The sequence below is a fragment of the Barbatula barbatula genome, assembly GCF_947034865.1.
Source record: "Barbatula barbatula genome assembly, chromosome: 24".
NCBI lineage: Eukaryota > Metazoa > Chordata > Actinopteri > Cypriniformes > Nemacheilidae > Barbatula > Barbatula barbatula.
This window is the reverse complement of record NC_136787.1, coordinates 18,775,666-18,800,263: the sequence shown is the minus strand read 5'-3', so window position 1 is coordinate 18,800,263 and position 24,598 is coordinate 18,775,666. Positions and strand designations below refer to the sequence as shown.

General features: G+C 40.6%; 4 protein-coding genes across 6 annotated transcripts; 1 reads left to right on the top strand and 3 right to left on the bottom strand.

Annotated features, from left to right (window-relative positions):
• Window positions 1–165: 165 nt before the first annotated feature.
• car15 (carbonic anhydrase 15) lies at window positions 166–3,076 on the bottom strand. Its single transcript, XM_079449339.1, has 8 exons — window positions 2,850–3,076; window positions 2,669–2,695; window positions 2,394–2,570; window positions 2,133–2,278; window positions 1,955–2,047; window positions 1,517–1,583; window positions 1,282–1,442; window positions 166–1,176 (listed from the first exon to the last, which is right to left on the bottom strand). The coding sequence occupies exons 1-8, from the start codon at window positions 2,902–2,904 to the stop codon at window positions 967–969; spliced, it is 936 nt and encodes a 311-aa protein (XP_079305465.1). The 5' UTR covers window positions 2,905–3,076; the 3' UTR covers window positions 166–966.
• A 734-nt stretch (window positions 3,077–3,810) lies between these two features.
• On the bottom strand, window positions 3,811–13,601 carry dgcr2 (DiGeorge syndrome critical region gene 2). 3 transcript variants are annotated; one of them, XM_079448849.1, is made up of 12 exons: window positions 13,074–13,460; window positions 10,903–10,935; window positions 10,528–10,650; window positions 8,798–8,884; window positions 8,330–8,365; window positions 8,031–8,241; window positions 7,872–7,948; window positions 7,538–7,720; window positions 7,103–7,306; window positions 6,709–6,861; window positions 6,392–6,628; window positions 3,811–6,285 (listed from the first exon to the last, which is right to left on the bottom strand). In XM_079448849.1, exons 1-12 carry the CDS (start codon window positions 13,147–13,149, stop codon window positions 6,050–6,052), a joined length of 1,656 nt encoding a protein of 551 aa, XP_079304975.1. In that variant the 5' UTR covers window positions 13,150–13,460; the 3' UTR covers window positions 3,811–6,049. The 3 variants fall into 3 exon arrangements, with proteins under 3 accessions (XP_079304975.1, XP_079304976.1, XP_079304977.1); XM_079448850.1 differs by lacking the exon at window positions 8,330–8,365 and having other exon boundaries at window positions 13,074–13,601; XM_079448851.1 differs by lacking the exon at window positions 8,330–8,365 and having other exon boundaries at window positions 13,269–13,457.
• A 1,210-nt stretch (window positions 13,602–14,811) lies between these two features.
• actr1b (actin related protein 1B) lies at window positions 14,812–19,645 on the bottom strand. The gene is made up of 11 exons (XM_079448852.1): window positions 19,397–19,645; window positions 18,595–18,659; window positions 18,402–18,477; window positions 18,152–18,277; window positions 17,777–17,901; window positions 17,469–17,685; window positions 17,210–17,302; window positions 16,890–17,064; window positions 16,745–16,806; window positions 16,605–16,645; window positions 14,812–16,488 (listed from the first exon to the last, which is right to left on the bottom strand). Exons 1-11 carry the CDS (start codon window positions 19,442–19,444, stop codon window positions 16,386–16,388), a joined length of 1,131 nt encoding a protein of 376 aa, XP_079304978.1. The 5' UTR covers window positions 19,445–19,645; the 3' UTR covers window positions 14,812–16,385.
• An 85-nt stretch (window positions 19,646–19,730) lies between these two features.
• On the top strand, window positions 19,731–24,101 carry marchf5l (membrane-associated ring finger (C3HC4) 5, like). The gene is made up of 7 exons (XM_079448848.1): window positions 19,731–20,140; window positions 20,436–20,537; window positions 20,618–20,820; window positions 21,516–21,646; window positions 21,726–21,909; window positions 22,418–22,584; window positions 22,667–24,101. The coding sequence occupies exons 2-7, from the start codon at window positions 20,509–20,511 to the stop codon at window positions 22,826–22,828; spliced, it is 876 nt and encodes a 291-aa protein (XP_079304974.1). The 5' UTR covers window positions 19,731–20,140; window positions 20,436–20,508; the 3' UTR covers window positions 22,829–24,101.
• Window positions 24,102–24,598: the final 497 nt, after the last annotated feature.

The window sequence follows — 24,598 nt, the reverse complement described above, 5'->3', positions numbered from 1 at the left end:
ATGCTTTGTGCAAAATACTTTGAGGGTAAGAAAATCCAATAAATTGAATGTTTAAAAGGGGAAAGACTAGTAGAAGTACACAACTAGCTGCTTCCTGTCTTGCAATTAAAGTACACTTAAGTGGGGTATAGTACTCGAGTATACTTGAAAAAAGACACAAAGTTTACTTAAAAAATATTGTTTATTGACAGAAATATTACTCGTATACCCAAGTTGGCAAAACACAATCGTTTTTCATTGATGGTGTATTCAGCTGACGTCCACTTTAAAACAGCGAGTGTTCTTTTCATCCGTCAATGAGTAGAGGAGATGACCTCAACCCTAGTAACCTCAATAGAGAGCAAAACAAGGGTGCTTTGTGTGAACCCTGCAGTGCTCCCTACGTCAGTAACAGCGTGTGAATGGTATGAGCACAACAACAACACGCTTGTGTGCATGTGAGCAATCAAAACAATCGGACTTATAAAGGAAGATTCTTTTTTATTCACTTTCCATCAGACACTGGTACTTCAGTCAAACCTTCTGAGGCAAGTTTGTGTTTTCACAGAATGATAACAATCACCATTTTTAGTTTGAAGTATATAGAATAACAAGATCTTGAGTGGTCTACGAGTTCAGTAGAAGTCACATGAAGCCTGTGCTAAGAACTGAAATGAGATCTTCCTGCTATATGGTATCAGTCAAAATCCCTAAACACTGGCCTTTATATACAGACTTGGGAATTCTCCCCAGGAAAAGGCTTCAGGCGATCAAGTTCAGTCATAATGAATAAGGGGAAATACGTACATAGGGAAACCTTCAGAGGATGAATCACTCATCCATTAACTGGTTAAAATAGTCACGTGCCGCCACAATTGGTTTTCTCTACAGTTTCTGGCCAGTGACACTTTCTTTATATTTCTGAATATGAAATTGTGTCAAGAACTGTCCATTCGACACCTAATACTTTCTGTGATGTGCAAAATACTAGCGGTTTAAAAGTCCCAAAAGTTGAAGAACATTTAAAAGGTGAAAGAATGTAAGACAGGAAGCACTATTGGTGAGAAGCCTGGCGTCTTTAGAAGCGTAAACGGTGCGACCGTAAGTCGGGTGGATGTGTCTGTAGTTGTCGTGCAGAAGAACTTTGTCATTTTCATCTTCTTGCGTGGAATATATACCACTTACAAAAAGTTCAAACTGACAAAAGAAAACAAAACTTAGTAATGTCATAATTTAAATCAAACGTTCATTAATGAAAACATATGAACACAACATGTATATGTGAAATAATGTCATCCATACCTGACCCCATGAAATATCGATGGGCACTTCATACACCGTCCACAAAACCACCTGAGAACAGGGCGGCGTCGTGAGACTGCCGTGATATCTGTAATACTGCGCCAGGTTGTTCTGAGGCAACAGATTTATAAGAGGAAACGGTCGAATCGGTTTGGTTTGTCCTACGGGGAAAGAGATATTACGACTTTCTGATAGGACGTTTCCAAAATGACAAAAATGGAAGTTCTTAACAAACCTTTGTAGGCAACAAAAGGAAGTGCGCTCGAGATGGGGTGAAAGTTTTCATTGTGCAAAGAAGTCACCTATAGTATAAAGGTCAAATATTTGCACCGCATTAAATGATGCCTTACATCTAGTCTTGGATAAGTTACTCTGAAACATTCATTACTATATCCTACATCAACCTCGATCGATTCAATGATAGACGTGAAACGACTCTTAATTCATTCAAATAAATCATTTAAAACTACACAAAGTAACTTTATTAACAGACTAAAGTATTACAAATGTGAGAAAGACACAGTAATGCATTTTAAAGTTAGACATTGAATTTTAATGTCAAGTCCAGAATTGTATACGTTAGACACTTTTTATTATCCAAAGTAACTGTAGCTAAATTACAGAAAAAAACTTTAAGGGAAAAGTAATTCAAATACAGTGCAACACTGCTTACATCAATGAAGACCCCCAGCACAGCAAGACCCGTCGGGTCCTCCAGCGCAGATGTTAAGTTTGGATGTGTGGATTTGACATTGACGATATGCATCTGTGTAAAACACAAAAACATATTTTCAGAAAAACAAGATGAGACTCATAGTGTAGTAAGGTTCGGAGGTCAAGCATATTCAAACCTCCATGGGGAACCTCAGGTGGTCCAGGGTGTGTTCCGATCCACTGGTGAAGACACTTCCCCAGTGGAAATGTAGCTGGACGGTGCGGTAAGTACCAGGAAGCCCTCCGCCGCTCACCTGCATCCCGTTATCAACCTCCAGCACAACTGTACCCAAACATGTTCACATTTATCCAAAGCAATTTACTGTGCATCACTGAATACAAAAGTACCTGCTAATAGACAGAATGATATCAATCTTTTCCTTCCTTCGCTCACTTACCCGAGTAGCCCTGATTTACAAGCCTCCACTGGCCTTTATGAGTTAAATTGAAACCTTCAAGATTCAACGAGTACAAAGAATCGTTCTTGGTCAGCTGACGATTCAGATCGATTGGAGAATGATGACTCTCCAGTAGCGGATGGCAGGAGGGGTAGTTCTCTCCCCATGCATATGGATCTAGCAAGAACATTTTTTCTCTTAGTTACCGTTAAAACGAGTCACTTAAATGATCAATTAAATGGATCAAATTGATTTATAAAAATCACATGGCTCACCACACCATTCATTGTCATAACAGAAATCTATTAGGAGGAAAAAGAAACAAGTAACATCTACATCAAAACGGTCTTTTTTAGTCCAGCACACATAAATAATGAAATTCCCTCAAGACAAGCAGACAGCTTTCTAGTTCTGACAACTTAACTACAGACCAAAGCAAAAGAAAGAATCACTCACCATCACTGCGTGCCAATGAAACCCCAGACAACATCATCACCAGAAGCAACATCATGCTCTTAATAAACGAACAAACGTTTCCAACGGTCTTGCACCTCAAAAATACTAAACGTGAAGCAAAACGGGGGGTTTAAGTAGTGATCTGCTTGAATGGAGGTTTTTTTCCTCGGACTGTGCTCATTTGAGCGTGTCGTGGCCACTGCGCCCGTCCACAGTCTCACACAAATACCGCTTGTTGAACGAGGACCTGGACAGACATACTGAGCATCTGTACAAAACAACGTTTTACCAGCAGAAAATGAAAAAGTGCATTGTTTAAACGCAGTGAGGATGTTAGGATGACCTCTAACTAAATAAATAAGAAGTTTTGTCAAGCTATAAAATGTGTAGCATATTCTGTAAGGAAAAGCCACGAAGGATCAATTAGGACACAATTAGATGAAATATTAAATGTGAAGATGAAATCTTAGCCTAGAAAGAATCTCAAGACACATATGGACATCATGGCTTTTAATGGAACATGTCTTTAGGAACAACATCTACTTCAATCATCTGGCTAGAAATGGATAAGAAAAGCTCTTATATTATTAGCTTGCAGATACTATTTTGGTTCACTATTTTGTATGTACCAAAAAGTTACATTTATAAATGTGGTGACCATATACATATGTGGCCACTGTATAGAAATGTATGCCATCATGCAAATCCTTTATGTCACGTCTATAGGCACCGATGTCTAATCTCTCAGAGCGACTTACGGAAATGCTTTGACATAGGAAACGGAGTGCTCCCTTACACCTGGGATCCCCCGCTGGATCACATGACATCCAAGAGATTGATTTTCAGGGTTGAAACCTCTCAGAAAGTACAGGTAATATTGAAATCTTAACGGATGTGTGTCACCATACACACAGAAGCACTTGTGCTGGAAATGCATTGAAAGAAAAAAGAAACACCAAGACATCGTTGACCTTCGTGGTACAATTTATTTGGCATTTGATTAGATGTACATCTACTTCAGAAGAAAACAAAGCCCTCTGACAAAAAAGCAGTACATGACAAAAAAAACAAGAAATTTGACAAATTCAACAACCGTTGCATTCTACATAAAACATGATGCCTTGTTTGTTGCACCACAAAATCTATCTAGAAGAAATGATCTACGTTTAAAAAAGGTAATGCAAATGCAGTAACCGTGAGGTGGGAAAGAGGAATCGGGTGGGTTTCGAGTCTGTAAGCATAGCTGGAGTACACCAGAAGAGACGTCTCCCTGCATGCTCAATATAGAGAAAAACATGCAACCGCGGGTTTGCGAAACAATTACGCCAATTTGAAAAGAACACACGTCCAACCGATCTAATCCAAACATACACACTAAATGATGAAAGACAAACTGTTGTTCACAGGATTGCACGTGCCGATGAAACCCTGGACATTAATGCTGAAAAAGACTATATAACGTTTCCCTGGTTTATACTTTCACATACTCTATTGTTTTGGTGATGGGCGCTTTACCTGCACATTGAATAACTAGTAAATCTTCGGGCATGTCATATTGTTGTCTTTGCGCCCAACACAGCAAAAAGGATCCTGATTGTCATTTTTGGGCTTTTGTTGCATTACCAGTGAGAGAAATTCTGCATGTTCCCATTAACATAGAAAATAATAAAAACCGAGGTGTTAATCTCAGTGAGCAACAATGCAAACCAAGTAGATATTTGAAACCGATCCATCCCTTTAGTTCATAACATTGTAAATGAAAATGCACAGTCCAACAAGTCTAGAAATCTGTAAATGACTAATACAAAGCGTGTTTTGTTTCTACATACATTGATATGCGTGTGTGATATGCAAACAGATGCTCACATTAACATTGTTGTGTCAAGTAACAAATAGTAAACCTTTTTTTAGAGAGAAGAGCCTTTCCATTGGTAAAAATAAGCATAATCACAAAACACGCAAACGCAGACCATCAATCCAAACATCCTCATTCTAAACACTTAAATCCAAACTCAGGATCTTAAGAAATGTATTTTCCTAACACTAAGATCTGCACATGGTTTTGTGTGGACAATATTCAGAAATGACGTTATACATTCTGAATACAAAATGTGAAGGGTCAAAATTTTGGGGCGAATCTCACAGGTCCCATTCCAGGCCAAAATCTGAAGAAAACAAGTTCGGTTGTTCATGAAGAAAAATAATTCAACCCAATTGGCATTACTGAAGTACAGTAACAAAAACCATCACTTTTCAAATTTATGTAGCACCACAAATACAACTGTCAAGTCTTCTTGTGTAAGTACCATTTACACACGCTCCCTTAAAGTCTTCTTGAAAGGCTTTATTTCCTTTGTGCAAAATATAACGTCTTATTTGTTGTTTTATGGATTTTAGGTTGAAATGTAACCCACGCAACTGGTCATGACATTGACTTATTTGAATGTGAGCAAATGCTAAATCAATGACTGAGACATTGTATACATTGTACACATTGTACACGTGTATGTGCGCCTCCCAAAAGAAGCCCAAATGCTTCAAGGTAGTGTGACGATCCAAAAACGAGTCGATGGATTTGCATCGTCACATCACAGCAGGATATTTTAAAGTCGCAGCAGAATGCTGGCGGAAACAAATTCGTACCTTAATCTATTGCAACGTCGACAGAATCGAACAACTTCTCGTTTTTGAATTCGTGCGACGGTAATGAAAGACCAAATGAAGACGTGGTACTGCTCGTATCCAAACGGATCTTTCTCCTGCACGTGCATGGATGAACAGACAGGATTCAGAAGGGACCGTTTAGACAGAGCAGTACAGTCTCAGAAAATCTGCTTCTTCGTTTCAGAAAAACAGTCAGTGCGCTGGACACCATTCCAGTGAGAGACGCTCGGGTCTTCATCACAGCTGTTTTATTGAGCAGTTGTGGTGAATGAAGCATGCCAGTGTAAACCACAGAGACGGTGGTCTGTCTCCTTTCCCACCGTTCATGACGTGACGCAACAGAGAACTCAGTCGAGGGAAGTATTTTCACGTAGTGATGCTCAAGCGAAAGAAAAATGAAAACGACCGTCCTTTCTTTGTAGTGTCTAAAAGTCTTCGCTCTAAACCAAAAAAACGTTCTCAAATCTTCCAAAATCATCATCGGCGGTAAATCGATGAGTCACAGGATGCGCATGTTCTCCTTTGTTTCTCTTGCCCTATACCGCAGTGCTGAGCGAGGGCCCGGTGCTGCAGTCCACGCTGGAGCTCCGAGTGATGCTGTTCTCGGATTCGCTCGGGGTATCTGGAGACACAAGCAAGGTGCTGCTGTCGATTGAATCTTCACGTTCCTCGAGGGGCGGCGGTGGGGGCGGAGCCTGATCTGGGTACTCCCTCTGGAGAGATTCGGCTGCTGTGCTGACGTGCCCGATGGCATGAGGAACCCCGGTCCGACCTGCGGAGGGCATGCAAAAAAGTCTTAACAACGAAGCTGTGTACTTCCTACTTGCATAGGTAGATGCTTTTTAAGAATAGCTTGCACTTGTATTTCAAAAGCATACCGAGGTCCATATAAAGGATGCTGTCTGGATTGATGGAGGCCTCATATGGTGGTGGAGGATCATCAGGGTGGTGGATATCCGGATACTTGTAAGCAGCATAAGGGGGCGGGGGCTCTTGGAAGTGGAACGCACCCCCCTCACCGTCATCCGAGAGGTGCAGCGGCGTCAGGCCCGTCCCAAACACATCCGGCCCGTAGTCAAAGCCGGGCACCCTCCGTCCCAAATTAAAATGATGCACTGCGAAACAAACCTTAGCGTTACCGATCACCTAAATACCTTTTACTTTACTCCATTTACATCATCACGGGGGGTCTTACGGTTGCCTCCGATGAGGGTCTCGATGCGCTCTCGTCTCCGCTGTCTCAGTCTGTGCACCATGAAGAGCAACAGCGAGAGGATGAGGAAGGACGAGATGCAGCTGACGATGAGCCGCATGCCGCTCGCCATAGAGTCAAACAGACTACTGCCGTCTACAAACAAACAAACACACACACACACACCATGAGATTGAAGGGTTTTAAAGGTGCACAATCTGAGATCAAAGTGGGAGAAAGAGATCCCATTACGGGACAAAGCATCCAATGCAATGGACACTGAGAGAGCAGCTCCACCTAGTGGTACTTCACTAGTGGTCCAAAAAAAGTTACAAAAAGATTGACTCCCGACTACATGACTACATGTCTCGTGCGTGATTGGGTGAGATTTGTTTACCAGGATCCAGACAGGTGAACCTGCAGCACTCTTTGGGGTCCTTTCGGAAATGCTGACATCCCTGCGGGCGTTCACACAACGCGGCCACACACATCTCCGGCTCGCCGTCATGGCACGTGCAGCTGAGACAGGGGTCGTCCCCTTTGGGCGTGAAATAATAGCCCTCACTCACCACGTTGTCTTTGATGTCAACACATGTTTGTCCTGTAAAGAAAAGAGTGAGATGGATCAGTAGTTAAATTAATGGTCTCTTTATAAAGTGTGTAGTCTCGCCATGTTAAAAATACTTTCTTCCCAAAATCAGCAAACTGTGGTGCATTGTGATGGCAATTCCAGTTTACAAAAACCACAGCAACAAGCAAGAATTGAAATGAACAACCAGAAGTTCTCAAGGATTGTTTTAGATGTATCTGTTGGCATGATGATGAAACGTACTTCTCTTGCAGAGGAAGGGAAATTTCTTGTAGCAGTTTTCGGCATGCCAGCTGTGCAAGCCTCGCTCGTTCATGCTCTTAATCTGAAAGCGCTGCAGCTGGGCACAGAACACGTTGTCCTGGGTGGGGTTGGCCTCGCCCAAGTTAGCCAGACCCTCTGGAGGAAGAAACACCTGCATGGATCCTGCGGGGAACAGACGGTCGCGTGCTGTTTAAGGCAACTGATGTAAAAGCCCTCGTGATGACATTTACAGATTCGGAGTTAACACAGAAATACAAATGAGGCTTAACCAATTATTTCTCTGTAAAGTAATTCAGAGGGAGACAAAACCGACCTTTGTACGCCACCTCCCATTTGCCCTCCAGAGAATGATTCTGGTTGGTGATCACATACTGATATCCCACCCAGAACCTGTGACGGCAAAGCACATCAACGAAAACTCAAAACATGAACCATTTGAGCTCAGAAAACACGAGAAATCGGATTTACTCACTTGCACTGGTCCTTTCGCTCACACACTTTTTCGTCAAAGTCCACTTCTATCTTCAGGATGAACTGCAGCTCCTCATTGGTGCTGAAAGTAGCGAGGGAGGCATTGACCTTCTGACAGGTTTCCACCGCCTGCCAGTAGTTCTCGCTTCTCAGGTAGACTTTGTAACAGCTGGCTGTTTTCTCGTAATGGTGCCATCCGCTCGGACACTTCTCTGCACGTGGAGGAGTTAAAACATGTATTTGAGAACATTGTGAGGAACGTCGTGGGATAATTCTATGAAATATTCCAGGTTAAACAACCTGTAGCGTGGTGTAGAAAATGAGCTTGATTTATACCTTAAGCGAAACAAACACAAATTATTTTGAAATGTTTTTGATATTATTATTATCAAGACTGCATACGCTTTATTAATCCACAGTTAATGTCAGATGATAGTTCGTCAAATATGAAAAAATATAATTTCTTCACCCTCATGTGATTCCAGACCTGTATGACTGACTTTCTTCTGCAGAACCCAAAAGAAGATATTTTGAAGAATGCCGATAAGCGAATGACATCAGCCCCCATTGACTTCCACTGTATAGACATGAAACCACCGAGACATCTCGCAAAATATCTTCTTCGGTGCTCCAGAGTCGAAAAAAATGAGTCAAATACAGGTTTGTACAACCCGAGGGTGAATAAATGATGATTCGCTTGCATCAGAAATATTTACATGGTATTTCAAAACAAAAAGTACGTTTGGATGACTTCACGAAGGATCTTACTGTTGAAGCGCACCGGCTGCGCGACACCCATGACATCCTCCACCGGCTCGTACCCGTTGTTATATCGATATCGCTCTTCTTTGATTGCTGCGAGGAAGTCAAACAGTGCAGATTATCAGCAAGACACACCTTTACCACATAACAGCTCGTACCCAGCCAAATGATCCCCGCGTGATAATGATCGGTTACACTCGTCTCCCAGCATCCCCTTGAACAAGATGTTACAGCGTGGGCTTTGTAAGTTTAACAACATGCTTTCAAGGGAATTGTGCTTAAATCCTGAATCCACAGCATGGGAACAAGCCGAGCTTCTCTCGGTGGAATAAATAAAAACAGCTCACCATATGAAACGCTTCCATTTCAGCATGCACTCGAGCTGGCACAGACTCAGTGTAACCCAGCGTGAATTGAGAATGTGCCAAAAAGCATCTTGTGTATAGTATAATATAACACAGTATACTGAAGAAAGAATAATAATGTGTCGATAATAAAATGTTAATTATCTAAATCTAATTTCAAGGTTTAAATACATTTTGAATACCATTATGGTCTCAGGCTTTTGGACCCCACTGTCCATTACGTAAAACAAGTGAGTTCATCCAGAGGTTATCTGGACAAACTGTGGCAAAAAGGTTAAAGTCCCTGTGAATGGGAAGATGCGATCCTTTTTACTTCCGTATTTTTATGCATTTCTGAGGGAAAATTGAATTTCTTATGAAAAAAAGGGAGTGGCTCTCTTCTTTCTCAGCGATTTGATTGGATATAAAATTGGTATAAAAACAGACGTTGCTTTTTTAAATGGAACTGGCAGCAGACTGATAGTTTGAAGGGGAGGAGTTAACAGATACTCCGCCCAAGAAATCTGTATAGGTCTTCTGGGTCTAACATAGATAATGTTAGAAAAAATAATAGATGTTACCTTGGTACCTGGCAAGGTTCATCTGGTTCAATTATATTATTTGATAAAAGGGATTTTTAGGTCATTTGACCCACCTCATTCGTCCAAGCAACAGTTATGATTAGGGGATAAAGAAAAGTGGATGCTTAAGGCACGTTTCCCACTCATCATTTGTCATTTTAAACAGCCCAATAAACATTGTACCGTGAATGTTATACCGAGGTATTATCGTACTGCGAGATTTTGATAATGTAACATCCTTACCACCGAACAAAGCTTCCAATCTTATTCTTCTTTCAAAAACAAAACAACAGGTTTCAAACAGGTTATCGCTTTTTGTACGAGGCGGATCACAGCCATGCCATAGGTGGTGGCTGTGAGAGAGGTCACATGCTCCCTAAATCCCTCTATAATTCCTTTTATCCCACACGGAGCACCATGTCTCATTTCAGGGTTACGACATGGAGACGACAGCACATCCTCTACCGGCAAAGCAAACAAAAATCACCATGGCAAAACTAAACCATAATCCAAAGTGAGACGGTTCCTGATACATGCATGAGTGTGTTTACAGAGTTTTATACGCACCCAACCAGAATATATATATATATTAAAAAAGGAGCTGAATAGATTCATTTGGATCCCACAAAATAAGATTTTTTCTTTTTGTTTCTCAACAGCCCTAAATTCCTTGAATGTCACGATTCCAAATGTGGATATCTCTCTTAATATTTCCAGGTACCCTTTGGACACTGTTTGAGTTTGGGAATCACTGGCGTATTGCATCAGAGCTTTGAGGTTGTGGGAGTTTTGTGTATGCGTTTATACTTACTAGGGCAATCTATCTCATCACTTTTGTCCTCACAGGCCGTCCACCCGTCACACTGCCAGGACAGAGGAATGCACTGCAATTTTCCACTCCGGCAGGCAAACTGGCCCGGACTACATCGCAGCTCTGAAACCCAGCGGTAAACAACAGGTCCGACCACATTAAGAGCTAAATTCATCTAGAAAGAGTCCAATGCATTATGTGTGAGTACAAATGGACATTATATTATGATGCAACAGGAAAGTCTTTTTAGCCTTGTCTGCAAGAGGTCACATTTAGATGGTGCCTAATTCCAAAGGTCGCAAAACAACATAAAACTCTTTTACTTTATAGTCTTCAGACATATTGCAAGAACTCCAATGCAGGATTGCAGCTTACCTGACAGCAGTCTGGCCAGAGCGAGCTGTGAACCTGAGGGCGAGAGACAGATTTAGTGATCTGAAGAGGCCAATTTTTGATTACAAACATATCCCAGCAATTTCCTTTGTAACCGCAATTACTGCAATTCCGATAAAATTGGTTTTGTATTCAAATCAGCCACGAATAAAAAATGACTAAACTATACATAACAAATCAATTATATAGTTTAGTATAATGACTACAGCATACTATATTCTTCTGTAGTGTTACTTCAAGTAAATGTTAAAACAACTGTAGTATTGTAATCTACCATAGCAGTTACTATAGTTAAGCACAAAAACACTAAATCATCTAGGAATTTTATTACAGATAACAATAGTAAATTCTATAGTATTTCATGCGAGTTCAATTCAGGACGACAAACATTTACAACTACCATGATATAAACAATTCAATTCAATTTTATCTATATAGCGATTTTCACAATGTGCATTGTTCCAAAGCAACTCTACAGCGGAAAATAGAAATCGACAAACACAAAACGATACAACACAGTACACAGTGTTTTATATAACAAGTTAAATGACTCTAGTAAATAATATCTAATGTCAGCAGTCTCCCGCTGGTTTATTTAGCATATTTTGCATGAAGTGAATGTTTGGCTGAAAAGATGCGTTTTTAATCTAGATTTAAATTGAGCGAGTGTGTCTGATCCTGGAATAATATCAGGAAGGCTATTCCAGAGTTTAGGTGCTACGTATGAGAAAGCTCGACCCCCTTTGGTGGATTTAGTTATTCTAGGTGTTATCAAAAGAGTTTTGAGATCTTAGAGAGCGTGATGGGTTGTAGTGTGATAGAAGCTCTGTTAGGTAGGTAGGGGCTAAACCCTTTAAGGCTTTATAAGTGATTAAAATAACTTTTAAGTCAATACGATACTTAATGTGAAGCCAGTGAAGGGTTGATAACATTGGGGTTATGTGATGGTATTTTCTGGACCTGGTTAGAACTCTGGCAGCTGCGTCCTGAACTAACTGTAGTTTAAACAAACAAATGACCTTTTTTTGCCTACAAGACAAACTGTTTTGTCATCTTATTTGCTATCGCTCATACAGAAAACCGGATCCTGGAATCCATTACAAGTTCTCTTGGGAAGACCGAGGACCTCACACACATAAAGTGAACTTCTTGGGAGGTCCAGACACAGACCAATCAATCGCCTCCAAATATCAACCATCACCTGTCCAACGTAGTCTAAAGTAATCCCTTCACAAACAACCCAACACCAGAAAAGCACTTTGCTCTCTTCTGTGGATTAACAGGGTTAGATTTGTGCCACATTAACTATCGTAGACAGCAAGACCCTTTAAACTCGTGAGCATCTGGGTAAACCATCCCGGAGTGTCTACAAGTTCTACTGACCACTTTAAACTTAAAAGCAACCACAGTAGTTCACATCAGTGTGTAGGTCTAGCGCATGAACTACATGGACCATTATTCCAACTCTCTCATTTGAATGGTTGGTTTGTTCTTTCACAGTCACTCATGCAAGACTCCTTTAAATGTGCTGTTTGTCATATGATCACAGTGACTACACTGAGACCTTTGTGCACCTTTATCAAGATCACATTCCGAGAATAAACCGATGCGTGTTCACGACCACCAGGACCTCCATAAAACAAGTGCAACCACATCAATCATCCGGGCACATTGAACTCGACACCGAAATGAAGAACATCACAAAACATTTCTATACTGTATCACTGACAAACCTTTACTCAAACAGTAGCGTACACATCCCACCACAGAGGGTTCGCTTCGATCTGTGTCTGCAGAACTGCATCGAGCTGCGAGCCTGCGGCTGACCAGAAACCCTCAAGGCGCGATCGCAAACGCCATTTCAACGCGTTAAGCTTACAAAGCTAATGCACAACTAACCCGGAGAACAACTCATCACATCGCGGTGGTTTGAAAGGGCCCAGACGGCCCGGGAACGCGTCTGCAGCTCGTGCACACGCACTTCAGGCAAGTGACGCGAAATGATACAATTGTATCAACAACCTGCGCACATCAAAAACAAACACCGCCGGAGCGTTCCGCATTCTGACCGGAATCAAGCGCACCCAACCCAGCGTTAACCCGCACAATAACGCGTCATTTCAGCAAATGCGTTCATTAAAGCAACGTTTTACCTGTCCGTGGCGGATCTGTTAGTGTTAGAATAAAGAGGAAAAGCACAAAGCCACCGCTGTCAGTCTTCGGCAACATTTAGCCTCCATTCATAGTAGCTCACACCGGAGAAAATGTGGAGAGAGAGAGAGAGAGGGAGAGGGGAGAAATGCACTTATGCCTCCGGCGACGATGTTGAAAAACACATTAAAACGCACAACGTTTGTTTGTTGTGTGCATGTTCCGCCGACAGGAAACGAGCTTTGATGATGTGACGTGCGTATTTAAGAGAGCTTTGATCGAGGTGTCCTATCGTATTCCATTGCTCCTTCCTCTGGCTCAGGACGGATATAAAACAAGATGGCTCCACCATCCCATCAAAACAATCCTTGCCATGTTCTCCAGCCCACAGCCGAGGGGAGGAGGTGCTTTAATAAACACTTCCTCGTTCCGGTTGTTCAGAGCGATTCGCGTTCATTTCACGGACGAGTATAGGATATAAATAAGTACTTGACTACGTGTAGGCGACGTGAAGCTATAGAAAAGAACCTAAACGTGCACAGGCATAAGGCGCATGTGGATATCGTCATATTTATATAGCCTACCGTATTTCTAGTTTAAATAGAAACTCTTGATACGTTTCATAAAATAGCCTATTGGATGATTTTATTTGGTAAGAAAGTACATTACATAATACCATTTTGTACAATAACAATATATTAGCACTGGTTTCACTGACAAAGTTTAAGTCTAGAGACACTGTCTCAACTGAACATAACTCTTAAGATATATCAGTGCCATTGTTGGCATTTTATTAAAAGCAATTTTAACTAAAGCATAGTCCTGGCTTAATCTAGCTTGTCTATGAAACCGGTCCTTAAAGTTATAGTAGTTCCTAAGTACTTTGTGTATCGTCCTTAAAGAATCTCCTGGAGGAACTGTGCAGTTTATAAGAACAATACCCAGAAATTGAGGGAAGTTTTAATTTCGTGTTCAATTATACTACATTGATGGTTTACACAATACCTTATGACAATGAATACCTTTTCACTTCTAACTGTCGAAATTATAAATATGTAAATGTTAATGCGCCTTTCATCCAGAATAAAACGCCACTCCCCCTTTACTGTGTTTAAATGGCAGTCTTTCCCTTCCCAATATGGCGGCGCAGTTGATCTATTTCAACAAAGGGCAAGCGCTGAAAGCTGCTCTATGTCTTAATGCTTTTATGGTTGTTGTATGCCCAATGTCTTTTCAAATTGCACTCCATATTATAAAGAACCGTCAAGAAATAGGCACTTTATTCAATTCAGTGTGTTGTGAATTCGTGAGCAGTGTTTAGTGAAACATGTGGGCGGAGTTGTCACTGATTGGCCTGGAACAATGAGTAATCACATTCGCAAAGAGATTACAATTAAACATTGTATGCAAATATCCCCAATAAGAAAGTGACGTCATGACACAAAGTTATTCAGTGTTGGACAAGTTTACCACGAATGCTTTGTCTAAATTGAACCCGGTTATTTATAGGACTAACTTGTGCCGGATTGTAGATCATAACAGCTTGTTTTGTTTTCAATAATAATAAGTAGTATATTTAGGCAACTTTTGAATTTTGACATGTAAAAACTTCTTTCCTGTCACATTCACACCATCTAAATGTGACAAAACTCACATTTTTTTAAAAACCACTGTTAACCATGCAAAGACACCCCATATATCTGGGTTGTGTTGGTATGATAGACAAGAGACACTGTATTTCAGACAGCATTAATTTATTTATCATAGTGAATTTACAAAATTAAAAGAAAAAGCAACAACTGAAGAAACAGGTTTGTACATTTTAGTCCTTTTTGTAATGTATTTTTTGTTTGTTTTTTAATATTGTTGAATAGCAATCCACTGTACACAAGGCTTATGATTTTTTTTATGAATAAAAAAAATACAACCAAGATGCTCTGGTTTTCCAATGACGACATTGTAAGGCGAATCCTAGGTTGAACAAATTGGACTTGAATGCAATCCTGCCACTACATCCCATTAGACAGCAGATCTCTTTCAACAAACCCTACAGAAACTCTAGTGTCGAAAGACCCTCAAGCGTCTAAATCCATTTGGCCACCCGCTGCCTTACTTACCCACATTTAGTTTAGAATTACATTGAAAAAAACACACAATCTCAGTCATTCTGTTCATGCAGTATAGCAGATTTGGGGGGGGGATTTTACAGTGGAATAGCGCCACAACGATGAAGCCTAATAAATTCTTAAACGCTCACCGGATGACCTCATTTAACTTCGATCAACTGCTCTGCTTGAAGAGTTAACAATATAAGAGCAGAGATTCATGGGGAATAGATTAAAACAAATTCAGTGGACACAAAAGGGCTAACGTTTGCATCGCTTTCTGTGCGAGAACTTGACATTTAACGTATGGAAAAAGTTACGCTAGATAACTTAATGCTGAGAAACATAATTATCGAAAGAGTAAATGGAACAACCCTCGCCCCTTTAGCATAAACCGATGATTCCACGTTAAAATGTACTGTATGCTAAGAATAACACTTATAAACATCTCAAGCAGCAATAAATTTAGCTACGTCCCATGTAATTCCTGTTTTAGTACACATCGTGTATTTCTCTTGAGCTAGAAGGGTTTCAGCATCCAGACAGTCAAGGGAAAGGACACAAACAGTAAACACGGTAGTGTCCGTTACAGTGAATTGTCGTAGTGGTGAATGATGCCTTTTTCTATCGTATGTTTTCGCCATTAACAACCTGAAAGCAATAACCAGCAACGTCAAATGAATAAGAATAAAAATACTATTTTGACTTTGACTAAAGATATCCACACGTTGTCATCTACATTGACAACTGCGACATAGGAAAGTTATCAATCTAATCTGTTTTGGAATGAAATCCTTACAACATAACATTCACCTTCATGTTTTTCATTAGAATAGATATGACAATATCATACAGGGCAGGGTAAATAGTGTAATAAATATTTAAGCGTTGAATGGTAAGCATTGGCTTCAAATGAAACAACAGTTAACAGCATTGATTGATGCCCTGCAAAGCTTTTCGGTATTTGATGGGCGTAAATGGGTGCGTAACGGGCGAGGAATGCCCGACCGAGCCCTGTCCCAGTCGGGTGTCCCAACAAGAAGCTGGGCAGGGAACAATGAATACATGCCTTGCTGCGATTGGGAGACCCGTAAGGTTCCCTTGTCGGGACAGGTGGAGGGGTGAGAGTGAACAGAGGGAGGCCAAGCGAGAAAAGGGGAGGGATGTGAAACCGCTGAGAAGAGGGAGACTGGTGCCCTTCACCCTCGTTCAAAATGTCTTCCGGTGGATGGCGCGGGCACGATCTTCCTCGTATTCCTTCTTGGAGACCCACATTTTCTTAAAGGTGTCAAGTGAAGCCAGGATAGATCCCCTACACAAGGCACGGTGGGAAACATGTGAACATTGGATATTAAAACAGAACTCTTTTTATAGCAAGACAAACAAACAAATACGTGTCCAAATGTTTGTCTGGTTCTGTATACTTACCCTATCCATGTGGAGTAAAGTCTCTCCTGTGGTGCTGATATCTTCAAAACAAGGAGAAACAATGTTAGCAACACAGATCATGTGTGCTTTAACAGTTCAGCATAAAACAATACGTTTTTATATCTCAGTCATGGCTTCACCTTAATTTTAACATCTTTGGGTGCAAGTTTCTTCACTTCGCTTAACAACCTATCTCCAAATCCTGCAAGAAAGGGTAAACAGAATTTAAGTTGTCATGTATTGGAGAGCTTAGAGAGGGGAAAGAAAGGTCTACTTCTACTGCACCTTTAAGGAGCGTCGAGCCACCAGACAGCACTATGTTTGAGAAAAGTGTGCGTCGCAGGTCCATGTCTGACTTCTGAATAGCGAAAGCCAGCACCTCATGAATGCCTTCACTCTCGTCTCCGATCAGATCGGGCCTGAAGAGAAGCTCTGGAGCTCTGAACCGCGCTGGGCCAATCTAAGGAAGATTAATAGCAGTAAGTACAACCAACTGGTAGAGTAACAGATGAATTAAAACTTAAAAACCAAATAAAAACAAATTGCATTTGCAACCCATTTTACTTTTGCTTTTAAAACATGCTGGTAAATATATTTTCACTTACATCTAAAGTGCTTCCATCTGGGAGTGTGTATTGTGCTTTCTCAGTTTCTAGAGTTTCATCTTTCTGTGGGTTGAGGGAAAGGTAGCAGGCTCTCTGGAAAATGAAAGATACAGTTAAAAATCTCTCTTATTTATATGGACACTACTTGTAATGTGCAACATCTAACTCTTAAAACGATGTGTTCAAAGCTTCATATTCTGCAGCTGATGGTTTTTCAAAGAAGATTTGTTTTTATGCCTTGATTTTTGGAACGTCATACCTCCTTGATGGTGCGCACAACCTCGAACTCCGCGGAGGTGTGGAAATCGTAACCTTCCTTGCGCAGGAGCAGGCGGAGGTATCGAGAGACGTCACGCCCGGCGATGTCCACGCGCATGATGGAATGGGGGATGGCGAATCCTTCATATATGGGAACTGCGTGTGTAACCCCATCACCAGCGTCTAGGACCACACCTGTGGTTCGGCCTGTGGCATATCTGTCAGGCAAGAAGCACATTTCTGTGTGAGGGGGATGCTTCTGACCACGTCACATGATGTCTGGTTGTAAAGAAATCTTAGGAAACTCACAAACTGAGCACTGCCTGCATAGAGATAAACAGTGCTGGAACGTTGAAAGTCTCGAAGAAAACCTCTGCTGCTCTTTCTCGGTTTTTACTGGGGTTCAGCGGTGCCTCGGTCAGTAGTACAGGATGCTAAGATAAAAGCAAGAGAAAACAAATATATACTTCTCCAAAAAAAAAATGGGTAGTGTCAACGTAATGTTTCTATCAACAGGTATGGTTCTGGCTTTTGTTGAAATTAGTAACTTGGTATTAGCACCTATTGTATTATTGCTCCTGTATGACATATGGCTTTATTGCTCCCTGAACTCTATGTTAGTCGCTTTGGATTAAAGCGTCTGCTAAATGACTTAATGGAAATGGAAAAAGGTCCAGGCCACACCTCTTCTGAGAAGGTCTGCAGCTGTTCCTTCGAGTAGACGTACTGCCAGATGCGCTCCATATCGTTCCAGTCTTTCACAATTCCGTGTTCCATAGGATAGCGTACAGATAGAAGCCCCCTGTGCTCCTGAAGACACAACAAATATAAAAAGTAAGATATACAGAAATCAATAAATTGAGATTAAAATTACTACAACACATTTTAAAGACTGAAATACTAAAGGAAGACAATGCTTTAAACAGATGTATACCTCCGCTTTAGGTCCGATAAACATATCACCCTCAAGCGCACCAGCCATCACCCGAACATGTTTGGGTCGTCCCACACTAGGCATAACACAACACCGTAAATACGCCAAGATAAATAACAAATATTTATTATAATCTACGGTTTACAATAAAAGGTTAGACTTATGCAAGAACAGCAATAAAATGAGTACATACTAATTCGGGAAGCAGTATTTGGGAATCTGATCTCCAGCAAAGCCAGCTTTGATAACACCAGAACCCTGAAACATATAGACAAGGACAGAGGTTGGAATATGGCTTACTATTATAAAGGGGGTGTTTCTAAATTAAACTTGACTATAAAAGCAAATGAATTATAAATGAATCATGAATGTTCTGAACATGAATGTTTGAGCCCGAGTCATGAGATAGAGCTCGAGGGCAAAACAAGAGACTCAACCACATACACACACGAGAAAATGTCCTAAAGTGTCTCTTAGATATCATTTCATCTGCATTGATCTGCTACAAGTTGACATCATTTAAAACTATGTTAACACACAGTAAAATGCAACTCTATTTGCAAGGCGGGTCATGGCCGGTCATTATAGCAACAACAACTTTAGCCAAATTCCGGGTTTTTATTTGACAGATAGCCTTTGACAGCCACGCAACCTGCAGTGTGATATTAATATGAACAAAGAAATGTCATTTATTTAAGGGCTGAGTAATTCATTCAAACAACCGGAACAGATATGCGATGATGCATCATTCCGACCCGCTAATGCCTGAATATAAATCAATGCAGACAAAACACCTCGTTATTATTCTTTCCACAAATAAGTTCATTTGAGTGTTCAGACGTGCATCACACCGTCCACACATTATAAATATATCATTTCATAAACAACATCACAGACACATATCAGCGTTGATCGGCGAACCCAGGCTTGACACAATGGTATTAGCTTTAGCCTGTTAGCACAGACTGGGTGTGGAAGGCTGACATCATACTCACATTATCAATTACAACCGGCTGGTTGGCTATAATATCATACGACTCCATGATCAGCCTGCACTTGTGTGTGTTTGTCGCTCAACTCAAATAGCAAGAAACACTCTTTATGATTTTCTGCTCATGTAAATAAAAATAACCGTCGCTGCTTAGACACTAGGCAGTAAAATCCTCAGGCTGAGCGGTGACGCTTCAACCTAACCTAACGGCGCGGGGAGCCAATCAAACCCACGTAACTCCAAAGTGAGTGACGGGAGATCTAACCAATAGTCAGGCGGAAATATAGGTCGTGGGCGGGGTATGGCAATGTTGGAAATTACACAACTAGTACAAAAATGTCTTTTTGTTTGTTTTTACGCTTTTATTACCACGTTATTGTTATGTATGTCGGTCTGTCTCAATTGTAATTTAAATCACTAAATCATTTAGTCCATCAGTGGCACGTGAATTGAGGTTAACGTGACTCAATTAAAATAAATTCAAACACATACGGGTGTCTAATAAAAATGTAGAGTAAAATAAAGGTTTATGAACAATAAACGAGCTTTTTTGCTTTAGAAGTCTGTCACGTTTGAGGACTTTTATTTCAGAGACGGAAGTATGTAATCAGGAAGCAGTTCCTCATAAGGTTGTTGTTCTGTCCTTTGAGAAACTGAAAGTGTCAAATCAGCCAGAGATCAACAATCCAACGCCGATTACAAAACGATTAAGTTTGCTAAAGGTTCTGAAAAACTCCGTATCGCAGAGGTTTGTGTCGAGTTTAACGACTTCCGTTGTTTTATTTGCACGTTTCAGTGTGTTAATGCTCTTGAAATCATTTATGACTTTTAAACTGGGCGTGTATTTACATTACCACATCTCTAGTTACCAAAAAACACAACTTGTAATTAAACTAAATGTAGTGAGCTCAAAATACGGACGGCATGTTTAAGATGATCTGGGTCGGCTATATAAATCTGCTTCAATAATTGTAATAAACAGTATAATGTAATCATACAAATAAGAGCTGTCATTGGTCCTACAAAAGTATCTTCTTGAACAGGTCTTGTACATTGAGCCAGTCCTGGCTCACTCATGGTTGATCTGGAGACCCCATATACAACTTGAGACACGCGATGGCCTGTGAAGATGAACCTCCAGAGAAGTGAGTTCCTGTTTTTATTACATCACTTTGATTAATGGGGATCATAATCATACAGTCAATTCTATCTTCTCCCATGGCAGGCACTGCTGGGTGTGTTTTGCCACGGAGAAAGAAGATCGGGCTGCAGAATGGGTCAGCCCGTGCCGCTGTAAGGGCTGCACAAAGTGGATCCATCAGGCTTGCTTACAGCGATGGCTCGACGAAAAACAGAAAGGGAACAGCGGTGGAACTGTGAGCTGCCCACAATGTGGGACAGAATACAGTATAGTTTTCCCCAAAATGGGTGAGTTGCTGCACTTTACCTTCTGGAAACACTTATCTGACTGAATGTCTTTTATTGTGTATCCTGTCATACATTCTTGCTTTTCCCAGACAATCAGCACAGACAGTGTGATAACAGTGCACAGGTTCTGTGTGGGCCTGTTAAAGAGTAACTATTTATTATTACAATGTCCATTTCATGCAGTGTGTAATGTTGCTGTGTGTGAATGCCAAGTAGTTAAGCCGAAAGTGAACGAATAACAAAGTTATTGGCTTGAGGAAGAAAGGAGTCGACTCTGAATCACGAGAAACTAGTCGTCTGTCGTTCTAACTTCAGTTCCGGGTCAGATTTGCGTAATGGCCCCCACGTTCCATTTGCTACAATGTACGTGGTACACCAATCACAGCAGACTAGAGCATCTGACCAATCAGATCAGAGTAGGCTGACAGAAAGACAGATGAGTCGCCTGAACGAATCATTTAAGAGTCAGTCAAGAAGTAAGGTAACAACTGTTGTGTTGAGAATATGAAAGTGTTATTATACCTTGTATGTGTCTAAACTTGTTGTTGGACACTCCATAAACCAAAGTAGGCCCATAAAAATCACAAATGATTTACTCTTTAATGGCTCAAATTCCTTATACCGGTTAGCTGTGATTTAAAAAACCTATTTTGTAGGCAAGTGTTAAATGTGGGGTTATTTTTTCTTCATTCCAGGGCCCTTGGTGTACTTCCTCCAGCAGATTGATAGAGCTCTATCCAGGGCCAGCCCATTCACTGCGGCTGGAGTCGTTGTGGGCACTGTTTATTGGTCAGCCGTCACCTACGGCGCCGTCACAGTTATGCAGGTGTGTTGATGTCATCAAATCAGAAAAACCATTTCAATCATTCTTATAGCAGTCCTCATAGTTTATTTTCTGTTCCAAGGTGGTGGGCCATAAGAAGGGTCTAGACGTGATGGAGCGTGCAGACCCTCTTTTCCTGCTCATGGGTTTGCCCACCATTCCCGTCATGCTGGTACTGGGAAAAATGATACGTTGGGAGGATTACGTGGTGCGGCTTTGGCAGCGTCACTCTTCCAAACTTCAGATCTTTAATGGGCTCGTTCCTGGTATGTAAAGAAATTCACGATTGTGCAAGACAATGATGACAAATCTTCCTTGTATGTCAAATTCAAGCACCTTATTTGGAAGTGAAAATTAGATTTTAGACCTCGTTGCTTATCTTTGAGAACTGTGAACTTCAATAATCATACGGAAAACTTGTTGAATAATAAACGTATGTAAAAGTGATAGTTCACCCCAAAATAAAAATGATTATTTTTATTTTGAAGAATGTTGATGACTGGCCCCCATTCACTTGCATTTTGTGTCCATACTATAGAAGTGAATGTGGGGTCCAGTGCTGTTCGGTTACCAACTTTCTTCAAAATATCTTCTTTTGTGTTCTGCGGAAGAAAGAAAGTCATAAAGGTTTGATATGACAAGAGGGTGAGTAAATGATGACAGATTTTTCATTTTTGGGTGAACTATCACTTTAAGCACCTTTCTATAGAAATACATCATCACTCAAGTGTTGACAGAGAAGTTATTGTTTCATGTATGTATTTGTTTGCAAAGGGATGGGGCGTTCTCTGCCACGGGTCCCAGTGGAGGGCGGTTACGGAGGAGACCATCTCTCTGTGTCTCGTACCCTGTGCGGAGCTCTGGTCTTCCCCTCTATCGCCAACCTGGTCGGCCGTCTCCTGTTCCGCAGGGTCACATCTAACCTTCAGCGTACCATCCTGGTGAGTCAGGGACTTGTACCACACCTACAACAACATTATGAGGTTAAAGAGCATGATTCCTAACAGAGCGGTTTTCCTCTAGGGTGGCATTGCCTTCGTGGTGATCAAGGGAGTGTTGAAAGTGTATTTCAAACAGCAGCAGTACCTCATACAGGCCAACAGGCACATCCTGAATTACCCCGAACCGGAGGGAAGAGCAGACGGCAATATTGAAGATAGCAACGATGACAGCAGCAATGAATAAAGACAATGCACTTTGGGCAAGCAACAACTGCACTATAGTTTAAGATTGTTCAGAATAAAATGATTAATATTTACAAATATTTTAAAGACATTGTTATTGTGTTTCACATCGCCCACATCGCGGTGTTCAGAGCTCACTTTGTATTTAAACACGAGCATGTCTCATCTGTGATAGGCTGGCTATTTGCATTTTAAAGTGCCTGTAATAGCAATACGCACCATCAGATGGTGCCAAATGTAAGGGTGGTAATATTGCACTGTGCACTTATGTGGTCTGTGAAGAAATACATTTTAATATAGACCGCAGACATACCAGCGTGGTCACCCAAACATTATGCAGTTTTATTAATTGGCTTAAAGTTGATTGATTTCTAAATTAAGTGACATATAAATAATAAACTTAGAATTTAACCTTAAATATTCTTGATATATGGGAGAATCTCACAAAATCTGTTTGTTATTGTCATTCTGTATGAAGAATTTGAATGATAATTTAAATATAATTTTCTTTCATTACTGTTATGAATTTCATTTGAGTAAATGTGCTGAATTGTCATGAAAACAATGAGCCAATGCAAAAAACAGGATGAAAACAATGATTCAAAAGTGTGATTTATAAAATGGGCATCAATTGGTATTGTGAGGACAGGTTAGCAATTATTTTGATCTCTAATGGTAACCGGTTATTATCGTGGGGTGCTGAAATGTTCCACCTCCCCATCGCCTTATTTCCTACTGTCAGACATCACCCCCTGTACTCCTTTGAAGGAAAAGACATAGCCAAGAAAACACCCATAAATAGCCTGCTTCTGAACTTAGATTTTTTTATTTCGCGAAAGGAAGAAACGTATAAATTATGCAGAAGTTTGCAGATGGTAAACGACAGCAGTAAAGACAGCAGCTTACATTTGTGTTTAAAAACAAACCTCCAGTGGAACAGTGGAAGTCCTTGGGGATTGCTTTTGCCCTGTTTTTGGCAAACAGAACTACGGAAGACAGGCTTTATTGATGCAACATAATAATGTTCATGAACTTCCCACAATGCATCTGTTCCTTTTGAAACGGGAAATGTGCATGGGATGTAATGCACAAATAATGATTCGTGTCTCAATTAGGTTTTTAATAGATATAGAAATCTATAAATAACGTATCCTTTTTTTCCAAGGCGCATGACCAAGTATGAATGCAAGGATTTGAGTGTTTGAATCATGGATGCATTTACATATAAATGATATGTAAGATTAAGGTCACATTATTGAAGCAGTTCACAAACTAATTTGTTTGTCATATTTTTTCAGTGCTTGTACTTGATGCTTCAGATGAAATGTACTTTGAACCAGCATCATTGCAAAGAAATAAGCAGAGAAACATAAAAACTGGGATGCGTTTGTAAGGATGTCATAAAATTGTGCTGAAATAACCATTTCAAATGTCGAAAAGACGAAAAGGCCATTTCTTTGAATTATATAATGAGATTATATCTTCAGATTTACGTCACAAAGAGTAAAATAATGCAGACATTATTTAGGAACCCTGCTGTGTTTTATAATCACTTTAAAATGCAGGATTTGCTGTACGTAGAAGTTAACAGAACAAGAGAAAAGGTGCGTTATCTAACAAAGACTTGTTATGACTAACATGAGTGGGCCTTTACTTTTCCGTTCACGTGGTACCTTTTGAACCCTGTCACTGTTAAACGCATGCTTGCGTTGTCATTTTAAAAAGTGTAAAAACATGCTTTCAGAAAAATGCTGTGGTTAGACTTTATAAC

Coding starts and splice junctions, on each gene's coding strand:
- marchf5l (XM_079448848.1), top strand. CDS start 20,509: ATGGCCTGTGAAGATGAACCTCCAGAGAA. Junction 20,538..20,617: donor GAAGATGAACCTCCAGAGAA/GTGAGTTCCTGT, acceptor CTCCCATGGCAG/GCACTGCTGGGTGTGTTTTG. Junction 21,910..22,417: donor CTTTAATGGGCTCGTTCCTG/GTATGTAAAGAA, acceptor TTGTTTGCAAAG/GGATGGGGCGTTCTCTGCCA.
- car15 (XM_079449339.1), bottom strand. CDS start 2,904: ATGATGTTGCTTCTGGTGATGATGTTGTCTGGGGTTTCATTGGCACGC. Junction 2,696..2,849: donor TTCATTGGCACGCAGTGATG/GTGAGTGATTCT, acceptor TCCTCCTAATAG/ATTTCTGTTATGACAATGAA. Junction 1,177..1,281: donor TCGATATTTCATGGGGTCAG/GTATGGATGACA, acceptor TTCTTTTGTCAG/TTTGAACTTTTTGTAAGTGG.
- dgcr2 (XM_079448849.1), bottom strand. CDS start 13,149: ATGTTGCCGAAGACTGACAGCGGTGGCTTTGTGCTTTTCCTCTTTATT. Junction 8,242..8,329: donor TTTTCTACACCACGCTACAG/GTTGTTTAACCT, acceptor CTCCACGTGCAG/AGAAGTGTCCGAGCGGATGG. Junction 6,862..7,102: donor GTTCACCTGTCTGGATCCTG/GTAAACAAATCT, acceptor GTTTGTTTGTAG/ACGGCAGTAGTCTGTTTGAC.
- actr1b (XM_079448852.1), bottom strand. CDS start 19,444: ATGGAGTCGTATGATATTATAGCCAACCAGCCGGTTGTAATTGATAAT. Junction 17,303..17,468: donor TTGTGCGCACCATCAAGGAG/GTATGACGTTCC, acceptor TTCATTTTCCAG/AGAGCCTGCTACCTTTCCCT. Junction 16,646..16,744: donor CCAAAGATGTTAAAATTAAG/GTGAAGCCATGA, acceptor CTTGTTTTGAAG/ATATCAGCACCACAGGAGAG.